A 22,649-nucleotide genomic window follows, 5' to 3' on the forward strand; every position below is an offset into this window, starting at 1 on the left:
GTGCCATAGGTTGCCGACCCCTGAACTAGATAAACAAAATTACTAGGGCTGGGTGTCAAATTACAAGATTTCTCAATTCGACTTGATTTCGATTCACACATTCTCAATTCGATTCCAATTAATTGGGGAAAATATTAAAGGAGCTGTAAGCGATTTTGGCCATTCTAGAATTTCCACAAGCTGAGCTGTTGAATTAGCCATGCCCCCTCTTTCCAAAAACCCCGCACTCTAAAGATACCAAATTAACTTTATTGAGACCAGCATTGAGCAGAAGCAGTTGTCAGAAACAATAGCAGCAAAATAGTGCCCTCAACTGAAAACTGTTGAGCAACATGGCATAAAAATGGCATTAAGCCTGAATAATTCGCTGCAACTACAATACTATGAGAACGTGCAAAATGGTTGACAGGCAGAAAGCGTCAGAGACCACGGCCCGCGGACACATTTTTGTTTGCTCTTTACAGAGTCTAGAGCTCTTACAGAGACCAGTGAGATATCTCATGCCACTTATTTTATTCATATCATACAGGGAGTAGGAAAATGTTTTTGCATACTTTTCCATGAAAAAATTGCTTACAGCACCTTTGATGTAACTGAGTGTAAAATACAATCGATGGTAAGATTGGACCTGGCTGATGATGCCTGTGGACTGGCAGTCTTAACATCAATTGTATTTCACACTCAGTTGTAATGTCCATTTTGCTTACATTTGTAACCAATTTGACAATTCGCAATTACCAATTTCGATACCGCAACAAAATACTAATTTGAGTAAACATCAAGTTAAGTAATTATTTAAGATAGGTATCAAGTATTTAAGTTTCAGAAATTGAAAAAAGTAATGAAATGAAACATAAAATTACTTTTTAAAGCAACTAAAGTTTCCAGCCAAGAGCAGTGAGTGGTTTCTCATTTTGTTATTGTTGTTTGATTAATATTGACAACATACTAGACAGCGACAAGTATATCAGGCTGCATTAACACCTCAAGTCAACAACAGAATGGAGGTCTTTTCAATGGCGATGGCGACAACTTTTAATTGCCACCTCAATTAATGAGTTTTATTACAGAGGAGCCACGCAAAAGTTATTTTACAAACATCATCCTGAGAAAGAATTACCACCTGACACTCTAACACTCTTTCTCACTCTTTTCTGTGCAGGTAAAGTGCTCTGTGTGGAATGGCACCAACCAGATTGACCTGAGTCCACTGATCCATCTCACCGGTTACTACACTGCTATAGATGAGGACGTGGACAAGGAAAAGTCTCCTGACTTCTATATCAACATCTGCCAGCCCCTTAACCCCATCCCAGGTGTCAACTGTCCTCCAGGGGCTGCCGTGTGCATGGACCCCGTTGATAGGGACCCAATTGTAAGTAGACATAATATCACCCCCAACACAAGCATAGAAGATGTATATTGAACATTGAATTGCACCCTTCTTGATGCAAGTAAAGTGTGTGTGGAATGGAATTGAAAAAAAATATTATTTTCAAACAGGTTTCCCTTCCCTCTAAACCTACAAAAGACTTATTTATGGTTGACTCATTAAACGGAACATTAAACTGGGATAGGAAAGTGTATTTTAACATCTAAATTGCACACTTCAACTTTAAAGGAACAGTTGACCCTAAAATCATAATTGTTCCAAACCCGTATGACCTTTTCTTCCGTGGAACACTAAATGAATGTCAGAGCTGCTTTTACCCAAATAGTGAAAATGAAGCGGGACAGGTGCTGTCGAGCTCCAAAATGGACGCAAAATGCGCCATAAAAGTAGTCCATCCCAGTTGTGCACTTTATTCTAAGCTTTGTGTAAAGAAAACTAAATTGAACTCATTATTCACTGAAAATCTTCCAAATTTGTTGTGATCAGTTAGAACACATACCACATTTGTGAATGACATGAGGGTGAGTAAATGATGACAGAATATTCATTTTTGGGGGAGCAATTCCTTCGTGATAAATCAGAAGGTCTATAGTGACATGTATAAACTTCACTAGATTATAATTCAGTGGCTTGTTTTGTGTTTATTGCTGTGCAGGACATCGGACGTATCACCTCACCTCCACGGTATAACTTAGACACTAATTACGTGGAGATCACCTTTAGCAGCACGACCGTCTGCCCCTCCGATCACACCTCCAACTACACCTCCAAGATCATCTTTACCTGCCAGAAAGGCGCAGACCTGGTAAAGAGTTCGGTTTAGATTTGTGGCCATCTAAAAATGCTGTAGTACAATGGTTATAATTTGGGCTGAATGGTTGTAGGTTCTAGGGCTGTGTCGATAAAATCATATTGAAAATGTACTTTTAAATGTATTTCATATTTAAATATATTGCATCACAAGGTTTTTGGTGATACCCAGCCCTAGTAGGTTAAACTCATTTTTTTCTTTTCTGCTGTACTGTACATGTGTGTAAATCTTTATGTTCTGTGTGCAGGGTTCTCCTCAGATGATCCGGGCACAGGACTGTATGTATATGTTTGAGTGGGTGACTCCTGTGGTGTGTCCAGAGACCATTACATCAAAGGGCTGCAAGCTAACTGTCTCCCAGTTGCGCTACACCTTTGACCTCTCAGTGCTGTCAGGGGTCGTTCAGGTATTGACCTCTTGCGCACTAGAATGTAACTTTGTCTTTGTGACTATAAGTCAGTAGCCACTTTTGCACATGATACTCATTAAATTGCTGTAAAATTGTAAAGGTACCATGTCGGCGGTGTTGGGTAGATTACCTCTTAAATGTAATAAGGTACTGATTACAAATTGTAATCAGTAATATTATATTTTACATCACACTTTATGTAATCTAATCTGATTACCTTTGGATTACTTATTACATGTTTTAAATCTAATCTAAAGGGTGTTAAATACCAATTTGCTCTCCTTTCATTACACATTTAAAACATGAAATCAAACAGCAATTTGCTTTTTGTTAGGCCTTGAGAACCCCCTCTCAAATTAAAATACACTCACTGAGCACTTTATTAGGAACACCTGTACTCCTCCTTATTCATGCGATTATCTAATCAACCAATTGTGTGGCAGCAGTGCAATGCAGAAAATCATGTAGATACGGTGGAGGAGCTTCAGTTAGTATTCACATTAACCATCAGAATGGGGAAAAAATGTGATCTCAGTGATTTCGACCGTGGCATGATTGTTGGTGCCAGACGGGCTGGTTTGAGTTTTTCTGTAACTGCTGATCTCCTGGGATTTACACGCACAACAGTCTCTAGAGTTTACTCAGAACAAAAACAAAAACAGCCCTCTACATTGCGAGTAAATCACTCGCATATGCAAGGAAATGTTGCGCTATGCGACTAAAATATGTCTGGTTTTAGCCACTGGCAAGTAAATATAAACATTTCACTCGCCAGTGATTGAGTTGTGTAGCGTCGAAGCACAGAGACACTTTTACTGAATAAAACGCAGGTGATTAAGAAGCTGGATTCAGCTTCGTCTTTCCCTGCATGCTGTGTCTTATGAGCGTGAAGAAAACACGTTTGTGTCTCATTAAGTTGAACTCGGATCGTCTCATGAAACCCCACCGCGGACGTCACCCGCAGCTCTGTAGAGAGCATGTGAAGATGAACCGCTTCTCAAGCATTCTGACGTGCGTGCCGTCTACAGAGGCTCGTGCCAAAGTACTGTGAAAATATAAACGAGGTATAACCTTATTAATGTAATAGTGAACGCAAAGCACTCCATTTCTACTTTAATTTAACATCCGTGTAATGGCAAATATCCGTTGTCACTGCGGGTTCATTCACGAAGTGTTAATGAATGGAAGTGATTACCTACTCTATTTCTGTGGAGATGATAAAATGCAAGAAACAGAAATTATGGCTTGTGAGTTAATCGGAGAGCCTTAAAATAATGTGTGAAAGTAAGGAATTTAAGGCAGTAATATCAGGTTGGCTGAGTTACAATACAAACAAATGAAAAACAAAAAATGTTAAAAGTAAAATGGACCAAGTCTAAATCTGACAAATAAGAGAGATATATTTCAGTTATTTAGAAATGTTTTTATAATTTAATTAATTAATAAAATAATTAATTATTTTAAAATGTATGCTTTTATATTTAAATTTGATTGTCATTCATACGTTTTTGAAGCCTGAAAAGGAAATCATATACCCTTATTTTATTATATGACCCAAGCAAAATTTGTATAAAAGACTTTGCATGAAGCACACAAAGTGATAGTTTGTATGATAATTAATCGTCATATTCGTGAAAGACCTAAAACAGACAAATAATTGTCATTGCCCTAAAACAGCCAATTACTCTTCATAATCACAATTATTTGTTTGACAATTAGTCGTCAGCCAAATTTCATAATCGTGACAGTCGATTCATTATTAGGTTCCAGCCTTATGAATTTTTTTGTTAAAAATGTGGATGAAATTTCAAACAGTGACAACAGCATTTCTTGACATCATAAAAATGGATAGAATGTGAAATTTTTACATTTTTAAAAAGGTAAAATATGGTAAAAAATTATAAGGTGAAATAAAAAAATAAAATGTACAATATACTATATTGTGTGAAGTCATGTATATGAAGAGGCGCCCTTTCTCGGTTTGCTTAATATATTTCTCAGTTGCATTATGCTTACATGTCGTCAAAAGTCTGGCGAGTAAAAACAAAAATTTACTAGCCAATGACAAGTCTTTCTCCAACATGACCGTAGAGGGTTGAAAAAACATCCAGTGAGCGGCAGTTCTGCGGAAATGCCTTGTTGATGAGAGAGGTCAACGGAGAATTGCCAGACTGGTTCGAGCTGACAGAAAGGCTATGGTAACTCTGATAACCACTCTGTGCAATTGTAGTGAGCAGAATAGTATCTCAGAATGCACAACATGTCAAACATTGAGGCGGATGGACTACAACAGCAGAAGACCACATCTGGAACTTTATTAGGACCATAGTGTTCCTACTAAAGTGCTCAGTGAGTGTATATAATGTAATATAAACAAAAGTAACTGTAATCTGATTACATGCAATTCATAAGGTGATCTGATAACAAGAACTTGATTCTTGAAACAACCACACCGTCTTTTTCCAGAGCAGCCTGTATTTCTCCTGAGGTTACCTGTGGGTTTTTCTTTGTATCCCGAACAATTCTTCTGGCAGTTGTGGCTGAAATCTTTCTTGGTCTGCCTGACCTTGGCTTGGTATCAAGAGATCCCCGAATTTTCCACTTCTTAATAAGTGATTGAACAGTACTGACTGGCATTTTAAAGGCTTTGGATATATTTTTTATATCCTTTTCCATCTTTATAAAGTTCCATTACTTTATTACGCAGGTCTTTTGACAGTTCTTTCCTGCTCCACATGGCTCAGTATCTAGCCTGCTCAGTGCATCCACGTGAGAGCTAACAAACTCATTGACTATTTATACACAGGAAAACTAAGCTTTAATTGCCATTTAAACCTGTGTGTGTCACCTTGTGTGTCTGTAACAAGGCCAAACATTCAAGGGTATGTACATTTTTGATCAGGGCCATTTGGGTGATTTCTGTTATCATTATGATTTAAAAAGGAGTCAAACAACTATGTGATAATAAATGGCTTCATATGATCACTATCCTTAAATAAAATAATTTTTTTTTTTTTTTTTTTTGCATGATCAGTCATATTTACAAAATCAATGCCAAAATTTCACAGTTTCTGCCAGGGTATGCAAACTTTTGAGCACAACTGTACAGTTGAAGTCAGAAGTTTACATACAATTTAGCCAAATACATTTAAACTCAGTTTTTCACAATTCCTGACATTTAATCATAGAAAACATTCCCTGTCTTATGTCAGTTAGGATCACTACTTCATTTTAAGAATGTGAAATGTCGGAATAATAGTATAGTGAATTATTTGTTTCAGCTTTTATTTCTTTCATCATATCCCCAGTGGGTCAGAAGTTTACATACACTTTGTTAGTATTTGGTAGCATTGCCTTTAAATTGTTTAACTTGGGTCAAACGTTTTGGGTAGCCTTCCACAAGCTTCTCACAATAAGTTGCTGAACTTTTGGCCCATTCCTCCAGACAGAACTGGTGTAACTGAGTCAGGTTTGTAGGCCTCCTTGCTCGCACGCTTTTTCAGTTCTGCCCACAAATTTTCCATCGGATTGAGGTCAGGGCTTTGTGATGGCCACTCCAATACCTTGACTTTGTTGTCTTTAAGCCATTTTGCCACAACTTTGGAGGTATGCCTGTGTTCATTGTCCATTTGGAAGTCCCTTTGCAACTGAGCTTTAACTTCCTGGCTGATGTCTTGAGATGTTGCTTCAAAAATTAAGATCTTTGTCCCCCTGTGCACTTGCAAACTGTAGTTTGGCTTGTTTTTGGAGCAGTGGCTTCTTCCTTGCTGAGCAGCCTTTCAGGTTATGTCGATATAGGACTCGTTTTACAGTGGATATAGATACTTGTCTACCTGTTTCCTCCAGCACCTTCACAAGGTCCTTTGCTGTTATTCTGGGATTGATTTGCACTTTTCGGCCCAAACTATGTTCACCTCTAGGAGACAGAATGCATCTCCTTCCTGAGTGGTATGATGGCTACGTGGCCCCATGGTGTTTATACGTGCATACTATTGTTTGTATAGATGAACGTGTTACCTTCAGGCATTTGGAAATTGCTCCCAAGGATGAACCAGACTTGTGGAGGTCCACAATTTTTTTTCTGAGGTCTTGGCTGATTTTTTTTGATTTTCCCATGATGTCAAGCAAAGAGGCACTGAGTTTGAAGGTAGGCCTTAAAATACATCCACAGATACACCTCCAGTTGACACCAATTAGCCTATCAGAAGCTAACTGGCTAATTGCCTAAAGGCTTGACATAAATTTTCCAAGCTGCTTAAAGGCACAGTTAACTTAGTGTATGTAAACTTCTGACCCACTGGAACTGTGATATAGTCAATTAAAAGTGAAGCAATCTGTCTGTAAACAATTGTTGGAAAAATTACTCGTGTCATGCACAAAGTAGATGTCCTAAACGACTTGCCAAAACTATAGTTTGCTAATATGAAATCTGTGGAGTGGTTAATGACTACAATGTAAGTGTATGTAAATTTCTGACTTCAACTGTACCTTAAACTCAGTTTTAAGTATTCAAAGAAATACCAAAGCTGTTTTATTACCCTCTTTGCATTCACTTTTCGCATATTACTTCAGTGCATACAATTTTTAGCAGTTCAAAGAGCATCATCATTGTGTCATTGAAGGGAATGTACTACATGCGGTTCTGTTGCTCAATTTCATGTGTTTTGCAGGTTCCTGGAAGCTCTGGCTCCTATAAGATCAATGTGTGTGGCACTGTGACAGACACAACATGTAAAGACAGTGCTGTATGTCTGATTTCCACTGGCTCATCAGCTTCGTTTGGGAACAGCAGAATTATGAACCTGGACTACAGAAGAGAGGAGCAGACTGTGATCATGCAGTATATTGGAGGAGACACCTGCCCTTCAGGTCAGAAAACACTGAATAAGCTATTTTTTCTGTTCCAAAACCTAGTGAGCTGCCTGCCTAGGCAGCATTTTAAAGCATCATAGGCATGCTTCCAACGTGAAGGTTACAAATGGTAAAAATAATTATGGAAGGATAATGAAAAACGCTGCTTTCTAAGATGCATTGTTTGCGCCAAATTGTAAGGCAGCATCACATGTATTCTTTGTGACCAAGGTTGAGGAAAAGTCGTGATAAATGTTGATTTAAAAATAGAATTTGCTCAGTACCAACGAGTATCAGTAGTTCTCAGTAGTACTCAGTCTGATATGATCTGATAATTATAAGATAATCGTGTTGTTAACAGCAGGTCATAATGTGAAACTCTATTGTAATCAATTGTTTGTAGAGTCTCTTGGGCGCTTTGCATGAGGGGGGCCATTTGTGTGGCACATAGTATTGCTGCCTATATAGGGCATTTCAAATCTGTCACTATTGAGGTTCCATTTCAGTTAGAATGCTGCCATAGAAGGCAGCTGCCTATGTGGGCAGTAGACAGCAAGGTAGCTCACAAGTTTTTGGAACAGAGCCAACAACACTTGTGTGGCACATTACAGACAGCAATTACTCTCAGCTCCTTTAGGGGGGAAAAAATAAATCCTAAATGGCTAAAATTTTTATTTATTATGTTTCAGTGACTGATGAAGATGAAGTATGCGCTTTCCCCTATAACTTCATGGGCAAGTCTTATACTAATTGCACAACTGAAGGCAGGTCTGATGGCAGGAAGTGGTGTGCTACTACAAGCGATTACGACAAAGATAAGAAATGGGGCTTCTGCTCTAATGGTACGAACTCATGACAGCCTAAATATTCATGAAACATGCACTTCAATTCTTTTGCATTGCATTAAATCTGTCAGTACCAAAGGCACATGGACAAATGTTCCTTGCTTTAAATGTAATCCTATTTTAGACAAGAAACTTGATTTTTGCACTGTAGATTCCACAACAGTGTGACATTTGCATATTTTAAACATTTATTCGCTGTACTGGCCATTTGCCTGCTTGGCTTCTGATGTAAGTGCATGACTGTTAACATGTTTTCAAGAATTGTTTAGAAACTGAGGGATGAATTGAAATTATTTTGGGGCCCCAAAGACATCAAGTTAAAAAGCATCTTATTTTCAGGTTGTTTGTTTTTATATATTTCACAGCGCAAAGAGGGAAAAGGCATTCTTCCATTTTGTTCTCGTGTGACCGAACGGCTGGCCGCGGAAGACCGCAGCTGATGAGCGAAATTCAAGGTTGTTCTGCCACCTTCCAATGGCGAACAAACATGGTGTGCCCACCCAAAAAGATGGAGTGCAAGCTGGCAGGCCGACACCAGACCTATGACCTGCGTACTCTCTCCTCTCTCACACTGCCCTGGCGATTTAGCCATAAGCAAGATTCGTGAGTTTTACACCTGTTCTTCTATTCACTTTGTTGTGAATTACTTTGACTCTGTATAGGAACATTTTGTTGGGTTGTATGATATATCGTTGACAGAGACTGTAATGTCCTATGTCAGTGGGTTTTCTTTGGAATTATCGGTTTTGGTTTTATTATTGGATTAATGGGTTTGTAGAGTGGCCGATATTATGCCTATATAATGTAAGTTAAGAATAAAGATAAGACGTACACAAAATATTAATTTAAATGAAGAAATTTTTCACAAAATATAAATGCACTATCCATTAACAAAAGTATTAGTAGATTTTGAAATTGACAAAAGGAAGGTGGAATGACCACTTCGGTTTATCTGCCAAGCGGACATGGTTATCGGCCAATACCGATAATCTTAATATAGCCAAATATCGGCCTGGCTGATTTATCAGTCTATCACTCATTTATATGGTACACTGTAATATATTGATGCACATCAATGTTTTCTGAATAATCTATATGAATGATACCGATTTGTAACATTGGCAAACGTATCTGTCATCGGCCATAAAGAAAATATCAGTTGCCATTATCGACCACAGTCTTTACATTTCTAGAGTACTCACTGTTTTGTATCATTTGACTCCATTCATGTCAGTGGAAACTGGGCACAGTTGTTTACTTGGTTTTGTAACACTGGTGTAATATTGCACCTACACGTGTTGTGTATGTGTGAAACTTCCCTTTGCCCCCGACAGATACTTCTTTAATCTGTGCCAAGCGATCCATGGAGGCCTGACAAGCTGCCCGGAGGAAGCCGCCGTGTGCCGCAGACATGCCAGTGGGAAGACTGAGACTCTTGGCCGTGTGCACACGCAGACCATGGAGTTAATCGGTAAGTGTTTTTAAATCTCACGTTACATAATTACTTATTTTTATTGGTTTATGTAAAAATAGGCATATTTCCCACCCAGATGGAAAGATCCTGGTGAATTATTCCATGGGCGACGATGTGTGCGGAAACCACCAGCCGGCCAAAACTATTATACAGCTGACGTGTGGAAGCACAGTGGGGCATCCGAAAATACTGCGGTGAGTCGGATGAAAGGAAATTGGCCACATTGATTGGTAGTTGAGAAAGACATGGTAAACAAAACAGGGGAACAAGATCGAGAAATGTTCCTGTAGCTCAACTACAGAGCATTCAGTAGCAACACCAAGGTCATGGTTTTGATTCCCAAGAAGCACATATACTGATAAATGTATACTTTGAGTGAGTTAGGGTTGTTAAGTCGCTTTGGCTAAATCAAGTAAATATATGTAAATTGGAAATGTTGCAAGCCGGACACAAGCTTGTGTAGTCTGCATAAGCACCATGGCTCAATGTGTCAGACTGGGCTATATTTTTTTTTAAGACTTTGTCCATACTCAACAATACATCAAATTCATGTTATAGAGATGCTTTTGATCATATTGTACACTATGTATGTTATGCGGTAACTGATTTAAAAGAGCTTATTAGGAGGATGTTGATGTAATCATAGTTATTGGTTGCATCTTTTGACATTAGAGTAACTGTATTCTTTATTAACGGTGTTGGTGTTTAACGTCTGTGTTAAAGATTACATTTTTTTAAAAACAAACATATTTTGTAATTACATTTATACGTGTCCAATGAGATGCTGGTGTAATTTAGTAAAGTACAGAAGGTTCTCATGGTCATGAAAAACATGAAAATATCAGGGAATTTAAAAATTTGGATTTTGAGGCCTGGAAACTGAGTTAAGTTGTTAAACACATATTATACATCTTTATATTGTGTACATTTTCATTTTATTATTTTCTGTTTATATATATATATAGTTTTTTTTTACTGTGTAAAGTGCCTAAGTTACCTTTTAAAGGTGCTATATAAAAATAAAGACTATTATTAATGTTATGAATTTATTTATTTATTATTATTACTATTATTATTATATTATAAATTATTATTGTTTTGAAATTATCATTATTAATCTAATTATTATTATTATTACTAAATTGAAAGTTAAGGAAATGTCAGAAGTGAATATTAATTTTTTTTAAGCTATGCTCAGCTCTAAAACATTTTTGTGGCAATAAATTGCTCTTTGTGAGTGTTATCTCTATAAAAGATCTGAACGACTAGAAATTAAGTCAAGTGGAAACCCAGTACAGAGTGACATTTTCACATTCTTTGTTTGTGTGTGTGTGTGTATTTTAGGGAGGATAAAACCACATGTGAGTTTTGGGTGGAGTGGGAGACTCGATCTGCGTGTGCTGTGAAACAGGAGGAAGTAGAGATGGTCAATGGAACCATCAAAGTACCAGAGACTGGAGCCACTGTCAGTCTGGGAGCACTTTATTACCAGTGTGTATCTCTCTCTCTCTCTCTCTCTCTCTCTCTCTCTCTCTCTCTCTCTCTCTCTCTCTCTCTCTCTCTCTCTCTAAATGGTCTCTTTCAACACCGTAATCACTTTGACAAATTTCAACCATTAACACAAAGCATTGTTGGATTTAACTATTTAAGTGCCTCGCCTTTATTAAGGGCACAATGGTAATACCTTGCGCAGAGGCATCAGTGATGTTTTTCAAGATGTGGAGAGATGAGACAAACTGGGACCATGTGTTTCTGTTCTTTTCAGTTTCCACAATGCAACAGGAGATATTCGTCTTAATGGAGACCGTTATATTTACCACATCCAGCTGTCAGGCATCACCGACAGCTCCATAACCAAGTGCCTGGGCGCCAGTATCTGTCAGGTCAAGATTAATGACAGTTACCGCAGAAAAATCGGCTCCTCCAGCAAAGCCAAGTACAACATCAAGGGTGAGAGGAAATATTTTAAGTGGTTGTATTGAGAATTACATTTTATGATCAGTGCTCAAATGTTTCTCCAACTGTACCATGTCGGTACTGCTATGGAAGCCCAATTTTCTACACCAAAAATATAATTTCTGTTAAATGTGAATATATTTTTTTTTTTTTTTTTTTTCTCCACATATGCATGGTGCTCCGGAAGGGCTTTTAGGGCTTGTAGCTTTTGGCTAACAGTTAGCATGTAATATCAACTTTGACCACTAGGTGTGATTTGTAAAGTCAATGATGTTACTATTCTCTGATTTGACTGGGTTTTATATTTCTTCAGGTGCAAACCTTGAGGTAATCGTACCATCTGAATCGTTATGTGGGCGTGACAAAACCAAAGCAGTGTCATCCACCATCCTTTTCCACTGCAGCCTCACGGCAGGAGAGGGCATCCCAGAATTCCTGCTGGAGACGGATGACTGCCAATATCTGTTTGTATGGCACACATCCGCCATCTGTAACTTTTCGTGAGTATCACTAAAGCCTATGTGTAACTTTCCACTTTAATTCACCAGTTTTGCCACATAGATTTGTAAGCAATAAAGTTTAAATCAAGTCACAAGTATATTGGTTCTCACACAGTTCGCTCAGCTCCATGGACCAGAACATTAATGATGGAGGGGAGGAGCAAGCTGGCTTGTCTGGGCGGAGTCAGACGCTAGGCGCAGTGCTTAGTCTGCTGCTGATTGTGCTCTCAATCAGTTTGCTGGTTCTTCTGCTTCACAAACAAGACAGGAGGTAAAAGAAAAAAAAACTCATACTGATATAGTGCACTTTGCATCTGCATTAAAGGTGCACCAATTAAAAATGCTTTTCGCAAGCCAATTCAACAGTGATCTTAGACTTTATATCATCCCCTATGTAAAATAAAACAGCTTTCATTAGGCTACTGATATTACTGTTGCCTTAATCTTATGTGAGAGAACATGACTTTTAATCATTACATACATTTGTCAGAATTATTATTTATTTCTTTAGGTGGAAAACCTCTTTAAGTGGAAAGCATTACTTGGTGCGCCTTTAACAACATAAACTCAGCAAAAAAGAAGTGTCCTCTCACTTTCAACTGCTTTTATTTTCAGCAAACTTAACATGTGTAATGAACATAAAAAGATTCAACAACTAAGACATAATCTAAACAAGTTTCAGACATGTGTCTAACAGAAATGGAATAATGTGTCCCTGAACAAAGGGGGGGGGTCAAAATCAAAAGTAACAGTCAGTATCTGGTGTGGCCACCAGCTGCATTAAGTACTGCAGTGCATCTCCTCCTCATGGACTGCACCAGATTTGCCAGTTCTTGCTGTGAGATGTTACCCCACACTTTCACCAAGGCACTTGCAAGTTTCCGGTCATTTCTGGGGGGAATGGCCCTAGCCCTCACCCTCCGATCCAACAGGTCCCAGACGTGCTCAATGGGATTGAGATCACTTCGCTGGCCATGGCAGAACACTGACATTCCTGTCTTGCAGGAAATCACGCACAGAACGAGCGGTATGGTAAGTGGCATTGTCATGCTGGAGGGTCATGTCAGGATGAGCCTGCAGGAAGGGTACCACATGAGGGAGGAGGATGTCTTCTCTGTAACACACAGTGTTGATGACAACAAGCTCAGTCCGATGATGCTTTGACACATCGCCCCAGACCATGACGGACCCTCCACCTCCAAATCGATCCCGCTTCACATTACAGGCCTCGGTGTAATGCTCATTCCTTCGACGATAAACGCGAGTCCGACCATCACCACTGGTGAGACAAAACCGCGACTCGTCAGTGAAGAGCACTTTTTGCCAGTCCTGTCTGGTCCAGTGAAGGTGGGTTTGTGCCCATAGGCGACGTTGTTGCCGGTGATGTCTAGTAAGAACCTGCCATACAACAGGCCTACAGGCCCTCAGTCCAGCCTCTCTCAGCCTATTGCGGACAGTCTGAGAACTGATGGAGGGATTGTGCATTCCTGGTGTAACTCGGGCAGTTGTTGTTGCAATCCTGTACCTGTCCTGCAGGTTTGATATTCGGATGTACCGATCCTGTGCAGGTGTTGTTACACGTGGTCTGCCACTGTGAGGATGATCAGCTGTCCTTCCTGTCTCCCTGTAGCGCTGTCTTAGGCGTCTCACAGTACGGACATTGCAATTTATTGCCCTGGCCACATCTGCAGTCCTCATGCCTCCATGCAGCATGCCTAAGGCACGTTCACGCGGATGAGCAGGGACCCTGGGCATCTTTCTTTTGGTGTTTTTCAGAGAAGGGTCTCTTTAGTGTCCTAAGTTTTTATAACTGTGACCTTAATTGCCTACCATCTGTAAGCTGTTAGTGTCTTAATGACTGTTCCACAGATGCATGTTCATTAATTGTTTATGGTTCATTGACCAAGCATGGAAAACATTGTTTAAACCCTTTACAATAAAGATCAAAGTTATTTTGATTTTTACAAAATTATCTTTAAAATACAGTGTCCTGAAAAGGGGATGTTTCTTTTTTTGCTGAGTTTATTATTTAATTATTAAAGAAAATGTATTTGTTTATTATTAGAAAAACAAGAAATTTTTTAGGTGCTTTGTTTTCATAATATGTATTTATGTATTTTTAGGGAACTTGTCTTGCAGAAAGTGTCCAGCTGCTGCAAGAAAGGAAATCCAGTATCTTATAAATACTCCAGGGTAATATTTCATCAAGTTATGGAAAGAAAAAAAAATCTAAATCAGAATTAAAGGTTTTGTTCACACTGCAGACAAATCAGATTTGTTGTTCAGACTGAAACACATTTCCCAAAATCGATTTAAAACCAATCAGGATTGTAAAAATAGTTTTTTTCATGTTGGTTGGTTTTTTTTGTTGTTTTTTTTAAGTTAAAAAAATAATTCCGGATACACAAAAAAAAAATAATAATATTTTTTTTTCTGCAAATTTGATCTTGTAATAAAAAATATGGTCTGGCTGTTTAGACAGAGATGCATTTTCCAAAATCAGATTTGGACCCACATACGAATGTGGTATTTAGTGTTTTTTTTTTTTTTTTTTTTTTTTTTTTTCCTGAAGTTTAGACAATAAATAAATAAACCGATTTTTGGATATGCCCAAAAAATTCAGATTTTTGCATTCTTTCTGAATAAAGCCAAACAAAATGAGTATATACATGTGTGTAGATCAGAAAGCATAACTTTCCACCTTATCCTTCTCTCTCTTTGTAGGTGAACACAGATGAGATGGAATGGTTGATGGAGGAAACGGAAACACCCACGCGGGAGCCGCACGAGAACGGACACATCACAACCAAGCCCGTTAGCGCCGACGCTCTGCGCACCTTCTCCCTGGACGAGCAGGACAGCGAGGACGAAGTGCTCACAGTGCCAGGGGTCCAAATGGCCCACCCTTCATCATCACGGCTGCAGTCAGCCTTGCTAAAAGCCGAGAGTGATGAGGATCTGGTGGGGCTTCTGGAGGACACAAGGAGCCAGAACAAGACCAAATACAGCGGTAGAAACCAGAAGAAACCACATCCAGACCCAGATGACAGCGATGAAGACCTACTCAAAGTCTGAGGCTGCGGGGTGGCCCAGCGGAACTTTTGAATGTGTCTGCCACCATGTTCCAAATGCTTAGTTGCTCCATTTCTGTTTTTCTAATGGGAAATCTATTTATCTGTGAGCTGTTTACCAGACAGCATTGCAGTTGGTTGATTCGTCTGCTAAATAGTCAATGCCTTCCTGACAAAAACCCATTTTTGTCATTTGATTATTTATTTTTTTGTGTTTGATTGCCATTAGTTGAGATGAATTATGTACAAATATATTATTATGTGAATTCATTTGGTCTCCTACAAACTTCAGAAATGGACTATATAGATTTTTTTATTATTATTTAAAGATTTGGGTACTGTTTTTGTTTTTTGCACCAGTTCACTGGGAAAATACACTGTTTATCAAAAAATAATGGATGGTTATGGCAGGTACAGTTGAAGAAGTTTCTAAACTGCAAACTGAAGCAGTATTTATTAAGCATATCTTGAGCCATGTAGCACCAAGAGGAGATTGATTAGCTTTGCCAAGTTCATATTTAAATCACAAATCTACGAATTGTCACATGCTTCGCATTTGTGTTCTGCATTAAAACTTTAAAGGGAAATGTTTACCCAAAAATGAACATTATGTCATTTACTTGCCTTGTTATTCAAAACCTGTATAACCTACTTTCTTCTTTGGGACACAAAAGAAGAAAAAAGCAGATTAAATGAAAAAAAGAATGGGGACCACATCTGTCCTTAGTCCCCATATACTTTCATTGTATAGAAAAGCGTAGCTTTGACATTTTGCAGAAGATCTCCCTTTGTGTTTGGAATGACAAGGGTGAATAAATGATGCCAGAATTTTCATTTTTGTCTGATTTATCCCTTTAACATCCATGTGTTGTTTAAATGGATGTTTTCTGCAATGCTTTTGCCCCTTTTTCTGCCAAAAAAAAAAAAGCATGATCTTCTTATCCTAATAGAACACAGACAGCATACAGAGTTTTAGTGCCATGAAGGAATGACATCGCATGTATGACTGCTGCAGGTTTCCTTTTTCAAATGCCATTTCTAAGCAAAATCCAAAGAATTGCATAGAGTTAGTACATTCACAATGTGGGGTTTATTTTGGTTATTGTTCAGTTGCTTTTTTCCTCTTTGTTTTAATGTACTCTTTGCACAGAAGAAAGTGCCTATGTAAAGCCACACGTCCACTTAGATGCATATAGTCGAGCTCACACCTAGAAGCGTTTACATGGCACTTTGTTCCTAAGCATGAATCGTTGTTGTTGCTGCTTTACAAATGTTGAATATGACATCAATGAACAGATCGCCACCTCAGAAACACCTGCAAATTATTTTTATTTGCTGAATATGTAATTTGTCCATTTCAGCTCAACTTTTATACACAGCATCCTGCTAACTAAAAAGTGTAAAGAATGATGCATAAATTTGCTCAACCTTTTTGCGGGGATTGTAGTCAGCCAAAATGTTCTTCTCACATGGGCAGTTGAAGTTCTGTTTGACAGCATGTAAAGTATTTGTATTTTTTTTTTTTACTCTGGCTCAGCATACGGTACATTTGAATAATAGCTCAGTAACTGAAATAGTTTGTCATTTTATGAATTCTGAAAATGTAATTCTCACCTAGAGTATATGGTTGCCAAATAAACCCACACCAGTTCTGTATGTTTGTCGTAACTCTGCACGTAAGCAGGCACTTTGAAGTTAAGGTACAGTACAGCAGGACTGGGTGTCATTGAAAAGAAAAGTTTATTTAGTGCTTTGCACTTATGTGGATGTTTTTGTTCTGTCATTTAGGGCAGAAGGTGGACGGTATCCTTGATTGCTATTGGTCATAACGGGTTCCCTCCTTTGCTTATTGAAAATGTCTGAAACTGCTGTATGGGTTATCATATGGTACAATTTTCAAAAGTCTTTGAAGAGAAGGTCTCGAGATCTTCAACTGACGTCTTTTTTCCGATTAAGACTCTGGCACTTCTGAGACTTGTATTTGTCATGTTTTACAGCATTTTGTTTTATTGTTTTAATGGTTTTTATCTCAATAAAAAAAGTTCAGCTCCTCCGCATGCATTCTTAGTGTTATTGTGGTTTTGATGCCATGTTAGAAGTCTCAATATATGAACAAATTAGCATTTAACAACCAGGTTTATTATAGTTTTGAATTGTGTTTCTATATCTATGTTATTTTCACATTCTTCTATTGAATTTAGTTTTATTTTCACTCTTTGACTGTCAGTTTTAGGTAAGTTTTATTTGTTTCAATGTTTTCAAGCTATAGTTTAGGCCTGATGAGAGGCATGAATGTAACAAAATTAAAGTCACCTTCAAATTTCTTAATATACTGTGTATCAGAAACTAAAATTTATTAGTGGTCATTTTTAATTAGTCATGTTTTAGTTAAGTTTCAGTTTTTCCAATTACGTTTTATTTTTTCAGCTAATGAAATTTTTTAATTAGCTTTTGTTCATGATAATAATTTTTAATCAGTTAAATCAAACATTCACAGCTTACTAACCCATAGTTGATAGTTGCACGTGGTGTAGTGGTTAAATATCTGGGTTAGTGATGATAAAGGTTCTTGGTTTAAACCCCAAAAAGTTACTGAGCTCCCCTTTAACAATTGAGCAAAGTACTAAATTAAAAATTGTTTTGGGTGAAAGTTGCTCGTTTATTCCATTGCAACATTTTAAACCACTAAAAATCAAAAGATCTCGTCAGACACCTTTGGGTTTTGTTAAATTCGTAAATGTTTAGTTATCCATAGTTTTGACATTGTATCAGCGGTGAGTGGTGGTGGTGTAGTGGGCTAAAACACTGAACTGGTGAGCAGAAGGTTGTTGGTTCAATCGCCACAGCCGCCACCACCACCATTGTGTCCTTGAGCAAGGCACTAGCTCCAGGGGGATTTTCCCTGTGATAAGGGCACTGTAATTTGCTTTGGATAAAAATGTGTAAATGTATCAATGCTTACTTAACCATTAAAAATGATACAGTGACAAATTATATAAACTCTATGGCATCTGAGGCCTCTTCTATTAAAATGTAACTTAGTGGCCCCTGTGCTGCCTCAATGCATTATTGGTCAGTTACAGCATGAATGAGTCAAAGATCAACCACCTTCTGGACTTTAGATCAGCCAGGTGTGGGTAAATACTCTGTCCCTGAACTTTGCAGGAACACTAAAGCTGCAGATTTCTTTAGGTCCTCCACTGCCACGTGTACTACACTGTGACCATAGCAACTTTTGATGACATCTTGGAGGAAGCTGGCAAGTTTGGTCTGTGCCAGATGCAAATTGTGTTTTCTGTTTTGTCTCCATGCCTTTCGTGTTTGTCTACGTGGGGATTGTGTTGGTGCCGTGACCCGGGTGTTAGTGAGATTCGTGGGCGTTGTGGCTGGGGTCTTCAAGACACATGCATCATAACTGTACCCCTGGTGAACAGTTCTGTTGGTGTAGTGCACAGTAAGTGTGAGAGATGCAACAGACTGGAACGCAACTAGTCTTACCTGTGAAAATAACGAAAGCAACCTCAGCCAGGCCCAGTGCTCTGTGTTGCCTTTGACAGCTTGTACGGATGGTTGGGAGTATGAATATTAAGGGAGACAGTCTTTCGTCACTGAGGTAGGATCTCAAAACAAGCACTTTCTTAGGTAATAATTGTGTCAAATGCATTTACAGTATAATGATTTGAATAAGATGTCACTGGCTCATGTAAGACCTGTGTGTTACAGTTTCACCTAGTGTGTGCATAAGCCAGCTAAGATGGTCTTGGCTGGCTTAAGATGGTCTTAGCTGGTCTCCCAGCCTGGCCAAGCAGGTGTTTAGCTGGTTTGGGTTGTCGGAAAGCTGGTCTCCCAGCCTGACCAGCTGACAAGTTCCCAAAACAGACCAGCCTCACCATGCTTGGTGACCAGCTAAAACCAGCAAACTAGCTTAGGCTGGCATAAGAAGTTTCAATAGGGATGAACGCATCTACAATAGATCAAAATTTTCCCTAAATTATTATGTTGGCTTTGTCAAGCCAGCATGCTGTTTTTCATCAGACTTGGTTTAGGGTTTTCCCTAAACCAACACCAAAATTAACATTGTAACTCCTAGTGCTTTCAAGCAACAGCCACCAAATTTGGCACAGACCTTCAGCCTGTTCTGACTCAGGTTATTATGTCTTTTCTAACTGATCAGAGTTCTAACGCACAGTCGAAAATGGTGATTGTCAAACCTTGCCTAGTTTATTTTGGCATGCACAAAATGAATGTTTCAATAACCAAATGTCTCATTGATTCACCTTTCTTGTTTGTTCTTTTAGATTTGGTAGAATGAAGACTTTCCTAATGACAAACATCATTGCAGTAACGGGAATTCTGGTTGCCACATCCTCTGATTACACTGCCCTGCTGGTGTTCAGAGCTCTGTTTGGCTTTGGAGTGAAGGGTGGATGGATGGTTGGATATGTGCTATGTAACAAAACATTTTCATATTATTTACAGTTAAATGAAGAATGTTTCTGTTTAAAGTCAAATTGTGACACTCATGAGTGCCCCTTTAACCTTAAACCATTTTGTGAAGCATGGACTTGCGGCATTACCAAACAGTGACATGACATTTATATTTTTTTATTTAACAGTCGCTCTTTTCCAAAGCTGCAAAGTTATCTTGTGTGAATGTACAGCCTGAGATGCAGTGGCATTGCATTAAATGTTTACTGCAGTACTGGGATTCTTGACATTTCAGATATCTAGTTTTCTTGGCTGTAGTCACTGAGCTGGTAGGGGTGGAGTACAAGAGAACAGTCAGAGTGACCTATCAGATGTTCTTCAGCCTTTGTATTCTCAGCCCGAGTACTGTAGGAAGCACCATTGTTGTCCCGATGAATGATGCCACTAACCATAAATATGTCATTTTTATGAGAAATTATTCAAGAGATGTTGTACTCATCCCAGTATGAGGTTGGTGAAGTGAATGTTTATTCTCACAGGTGCTTTTGCATTTGTGGCTGGTGGACTAGTTCTGCTGTTACCTAAAACCAAAGGTGTCCCTCTTCCAGATACTGCTGATGACACTGAATGTCCAAACAGGCGAGGTATTTTCCTTGCACATACACCCACTGGACACTTTATTAGGAATGCCTGTACATCTACTTATTCATGCGATTATCTAATCAGCCAATCGTGTGGCAGCAGGGCAATGCATAAAATCATTATGGGTCAGGAGCTCTGGTTAATGTTCACAACATCAGAATGTGGAAAAAATGTGATCTCTGTGATTTCAACCGTCGCATGATTGTTGCACAATAGTCTTTAGAATTTATTCAGAATGATGGCAAAAACATCCAGTGAGCAGCAGTTCTGTGGACAGAAACACCTTGTTGATGAGGTAGGTCAAAGGAGAATGGCCAGACTGGTTCGAGCTGACAGAAAGGCTACGGTTACCACAAATATAGTAAGCAGAATAGCATATCAGAATGCACAACATGTCAAACCTTGAGGCAGGTGGGCCACAACAGCAGAAGACCACGTCGGGCACATTATTAGGACAGTAGTGTTCCTAATATAGTGCTCAGTGAGTGTATTCACCATGGTAATATTTGTCCCTTTTTTTTTTAACCCACAGAAACAAAGAAAAACATCTGAAGAGCAAACAACTTGAAAATTTGCTCCCTACTGATGTGACATGAAACAAAGAAGTTACAAATGGCTGATTTTCACAGATTTTGACATAAGACAGAACACCAGCATCCATCTGTTTTCATTGGAGGATGTAATCTAAATATCTATAGTGGAATAAATTTGTCATTTTCAATATTTCAACATAGTTAAAACAATTTGAAAAATATGTATCTTTAAGTTGAACATTTTATATTTTTGTGTTAATTTTTTAAATAATAGCTCTCCATGAAAATATCAGTTTTAAAATGTTGCTCAATTATCCATCACTTACTGTGGTTTAAACTTTAGTGCTTGAATGACATATCACACTGTTTATAAATAAAACTGTAAATGTAACAACAAAATTGTTGGAAGGTTTGTATGGTAAGATACAAATAAAGAGACTTTTATTTTTTTAACCTCTTTAATGTAGGAAAACTATTTGTATTTAATTAATTTTGATTACATTTTAAGATGTGATAAAACATGCTGACCTGGATGGCCTCATAATAGAACACATCTGGCTTGTGCAGACAATTTGTAAAAACCACCACTTTTAAACAAGGTCTGTTACCCTAAAATTAAACTTCTGTCATATTTCACTCACCCTCATGTTGTTCCAAACCCTTACAATTTTCTTTCTTCCGTGGAACACACACACAAAAATAATATAAAAAGTTATGGAAAATGCTCACCTTAGTCACATTCACTTTCATTGCATTGCAAAAAAAAGGTGGTGACTGATGTATGACATATGGGTTTGGAACAACATGAGGGTTAGTAAATGACAAAATTAAGATTTTTAGGTGAACTATCCCTTTTAACTTTAAAATGGCATTTTTATCAAAATATAATTCATAAAAGTTGTACATTTATTGCACAGAATATGCTTGTGTTTAGGTTGAACCATTCTCAATTTTGTTTTATGCTTTGTTCAATCCAGTTGACAAACTTGGAAACACGGGTGTACACTCCTGGTTTCATGGCATTAGCACATCCAAGACCCCATGATGTCACTCCCTGAAGAACATATGTGTTCTGTGAGAAGCAAACGAGAGGCCCACCGCTGTCACCCTAAACGAGAGTGAACAAAATGCACATTTGGATAGAGTAACTTGCTGTGAAGTCTTACCATTACTGCAAATAGAATAAATCAATGTCTGGCTGGTTAGTTTCTAAAGCCCCTGCTGGTAGCTGCTGTAACTACACCATTGTGCTGGCAAAAAGCATTTTTTTCTATATTCACTTACCTGACAACTGTCAGTTCCACCTTCTATGTTTCCTGCACACATCTCATGGTCCTTCACGCGGCCATTCAAAAATGATGGACGGTTGCAGATTTTATTCTCAATTACTGGGAAGCCAGTTTCTTTCAGGACACCTTCACCACCAGTTCCTGAGAAACGGAAAAACATGAAGCTTTAATCAAGTCTTAATTTCAGAAATTTCAGACTCAATTTCATAATCAATCCATTTTGCTAGTCTTGTTACAGTGACCTACCCTGTGTCTCTCCCCAGCCTGTGACATAGCATTCAGTTTTACTCGGCACAATATAGTCCTTTTCTGGTAGGCAAACAGTCGACACCTTATCGTTTATTTTTACAGGCCTAAAATGAGACACACTGTGAGTTTGCCCTCTGTGTCATTATAAATCAAAAAGGTGAACTGCGAATTTTCTGTGCCACTAGTGTCACCAAACGG

At 38.4% G+C, this 22,649-nt stretch overlaps 3 protein-coding genes across 5 annotated transcripts in view; 2 read left to right on the top strand and 1 right to left on the bottom strand.

Annotated features, from left to right (window-relative positions):
* The window catches only part of LOC127410022 (cation-independent mannose-6-phosphate receptor-like), a 63,907-nt gene extending 46,544 nt beyond the window's left edge, over nt 1-17,363 (top strand). Inside the window, exons 34-47 of the mRNA XM_051645010.1 lie at nt 1,163-1,375; nt 2,049-2,198; nt 2,452-2,610; nt 7,284-7,482; nt 8,154-8,306; nt 8,675-8,912; nt 9,644-9,780; nt 9,860-9,977; nt 11,128-11,274; nt 11,549-11,733; nt 12,053-12,239; nt 12,355-12,510; nt 14,363-14,432; nt 14,964-17,363. Of these exons, the coding sequence (XP_051500970.1) occupies nt 1,163-1,375; nt 2,049-2,198; nt 2,452-2,610; nt 7,284-7,482; nt 8,154-8,306; nt 8,675-8,912; nt 9,644-9,780; nt 9,860-9,977; nt 11,128-11,274; nt 11,549-11,733; nt 12,053-12,239; nt 12,355-12,510; nt 14,363-14,432; nt 14,964-15,314 (2,463 nt within the window). The 3' untranslated portion in view covers nt 15,315-17,363. The remainder of the gene's footprint in view (nt 1-1,162; nt 1,376-2,048; nt 2,199-2,451; nt 2,611-7,283; nt 7,483-8,153; nt 8,307-8,674; nt 8,913-9,643; nt 9,781-9,859; nt 9,978-11,127; nt 11,275-11,548; nt 11,734-12,052; nt 12,240-12,354; nt 12,511-14,362; nt 14,433-14,963) is intronic.
* Nucleotides 17,364-18,497: 1,134 nt separating this feature from the next.
* On the top strand, nt 18,498-21,370 carry LOC127409866 (solute carrier family 22 member 2-like). 2 transcript variants are annotated; one of them, XM_051644777.1, is made up of 4 exons: nt 18,498-18,923; nt 19,609-19,760; nt 20,278-20,382; nt 20,913-21,370. In XM_051644777.1, exons 1-4 carry the CDS (start codon nt 18,877-18,879, stop codon nt 20,930-20,932), a joined length of 324 nt encoding a protein of 107 aa, XP_051500737.1. In that variant the 5' UTR covers nt 18,498-18,876; the 3' UTR covers nt 20,933-21,370. The 2 variants fall into 2 exon arrangements, with proteins under 2 accessions (XP_051500737.1, XP_051500736.1); XM_051644776.1 differs by having other exon boundaries at nt 20,278-21,370.
* Nucleotides 21,333-22,649, bottom strand: part of LOC127409864 (apolipoprotein(a)-like) — a 79,190-nt gene continuing 77,873 nt past the window's right edge. For both annotated transcript variants that reach the window (XM_051644773.1, XM_051644775.1), the window contains exons 38-40: nt 22,449-22,555; nt 22,198-22,343; nt 21,333-22,021 (exon numbers count right to left, since the gene is read on the bottom strand). In XM_051644773.1, coding sequence (XP_051500733.1) covers nt 21,860-22,021; nt 22,198-22,343; nt 22,449-22,555 — 415 coding nt within the window. In that variant the 3' untranslated portion in view covers nt 21,333-21,859. The remainder of the gene's footprint in view (nt 22,022-22,197; nt 22,344-22,448; nt 22,556-22,649) is intronic.

The sequence above is a fragment of the Myxocyprinus asiaticus genome, chromosome 19, assembly GCF_019703515.2.
Source record: "Myxocyprinus asiaticus isolate MX2 ecotype Aquarium Trade chromosome 19, UBuf_Myxa_2, whole genome shotgun sequence".
Taxonomy (NCBI): domain Eukaryota; kingdom Metazoa; phylum Chordata; class Actinopteri; order Cypriniformes; family Catostomidae; genus Myxocyprinus; species Myxocyprinus asiaticus.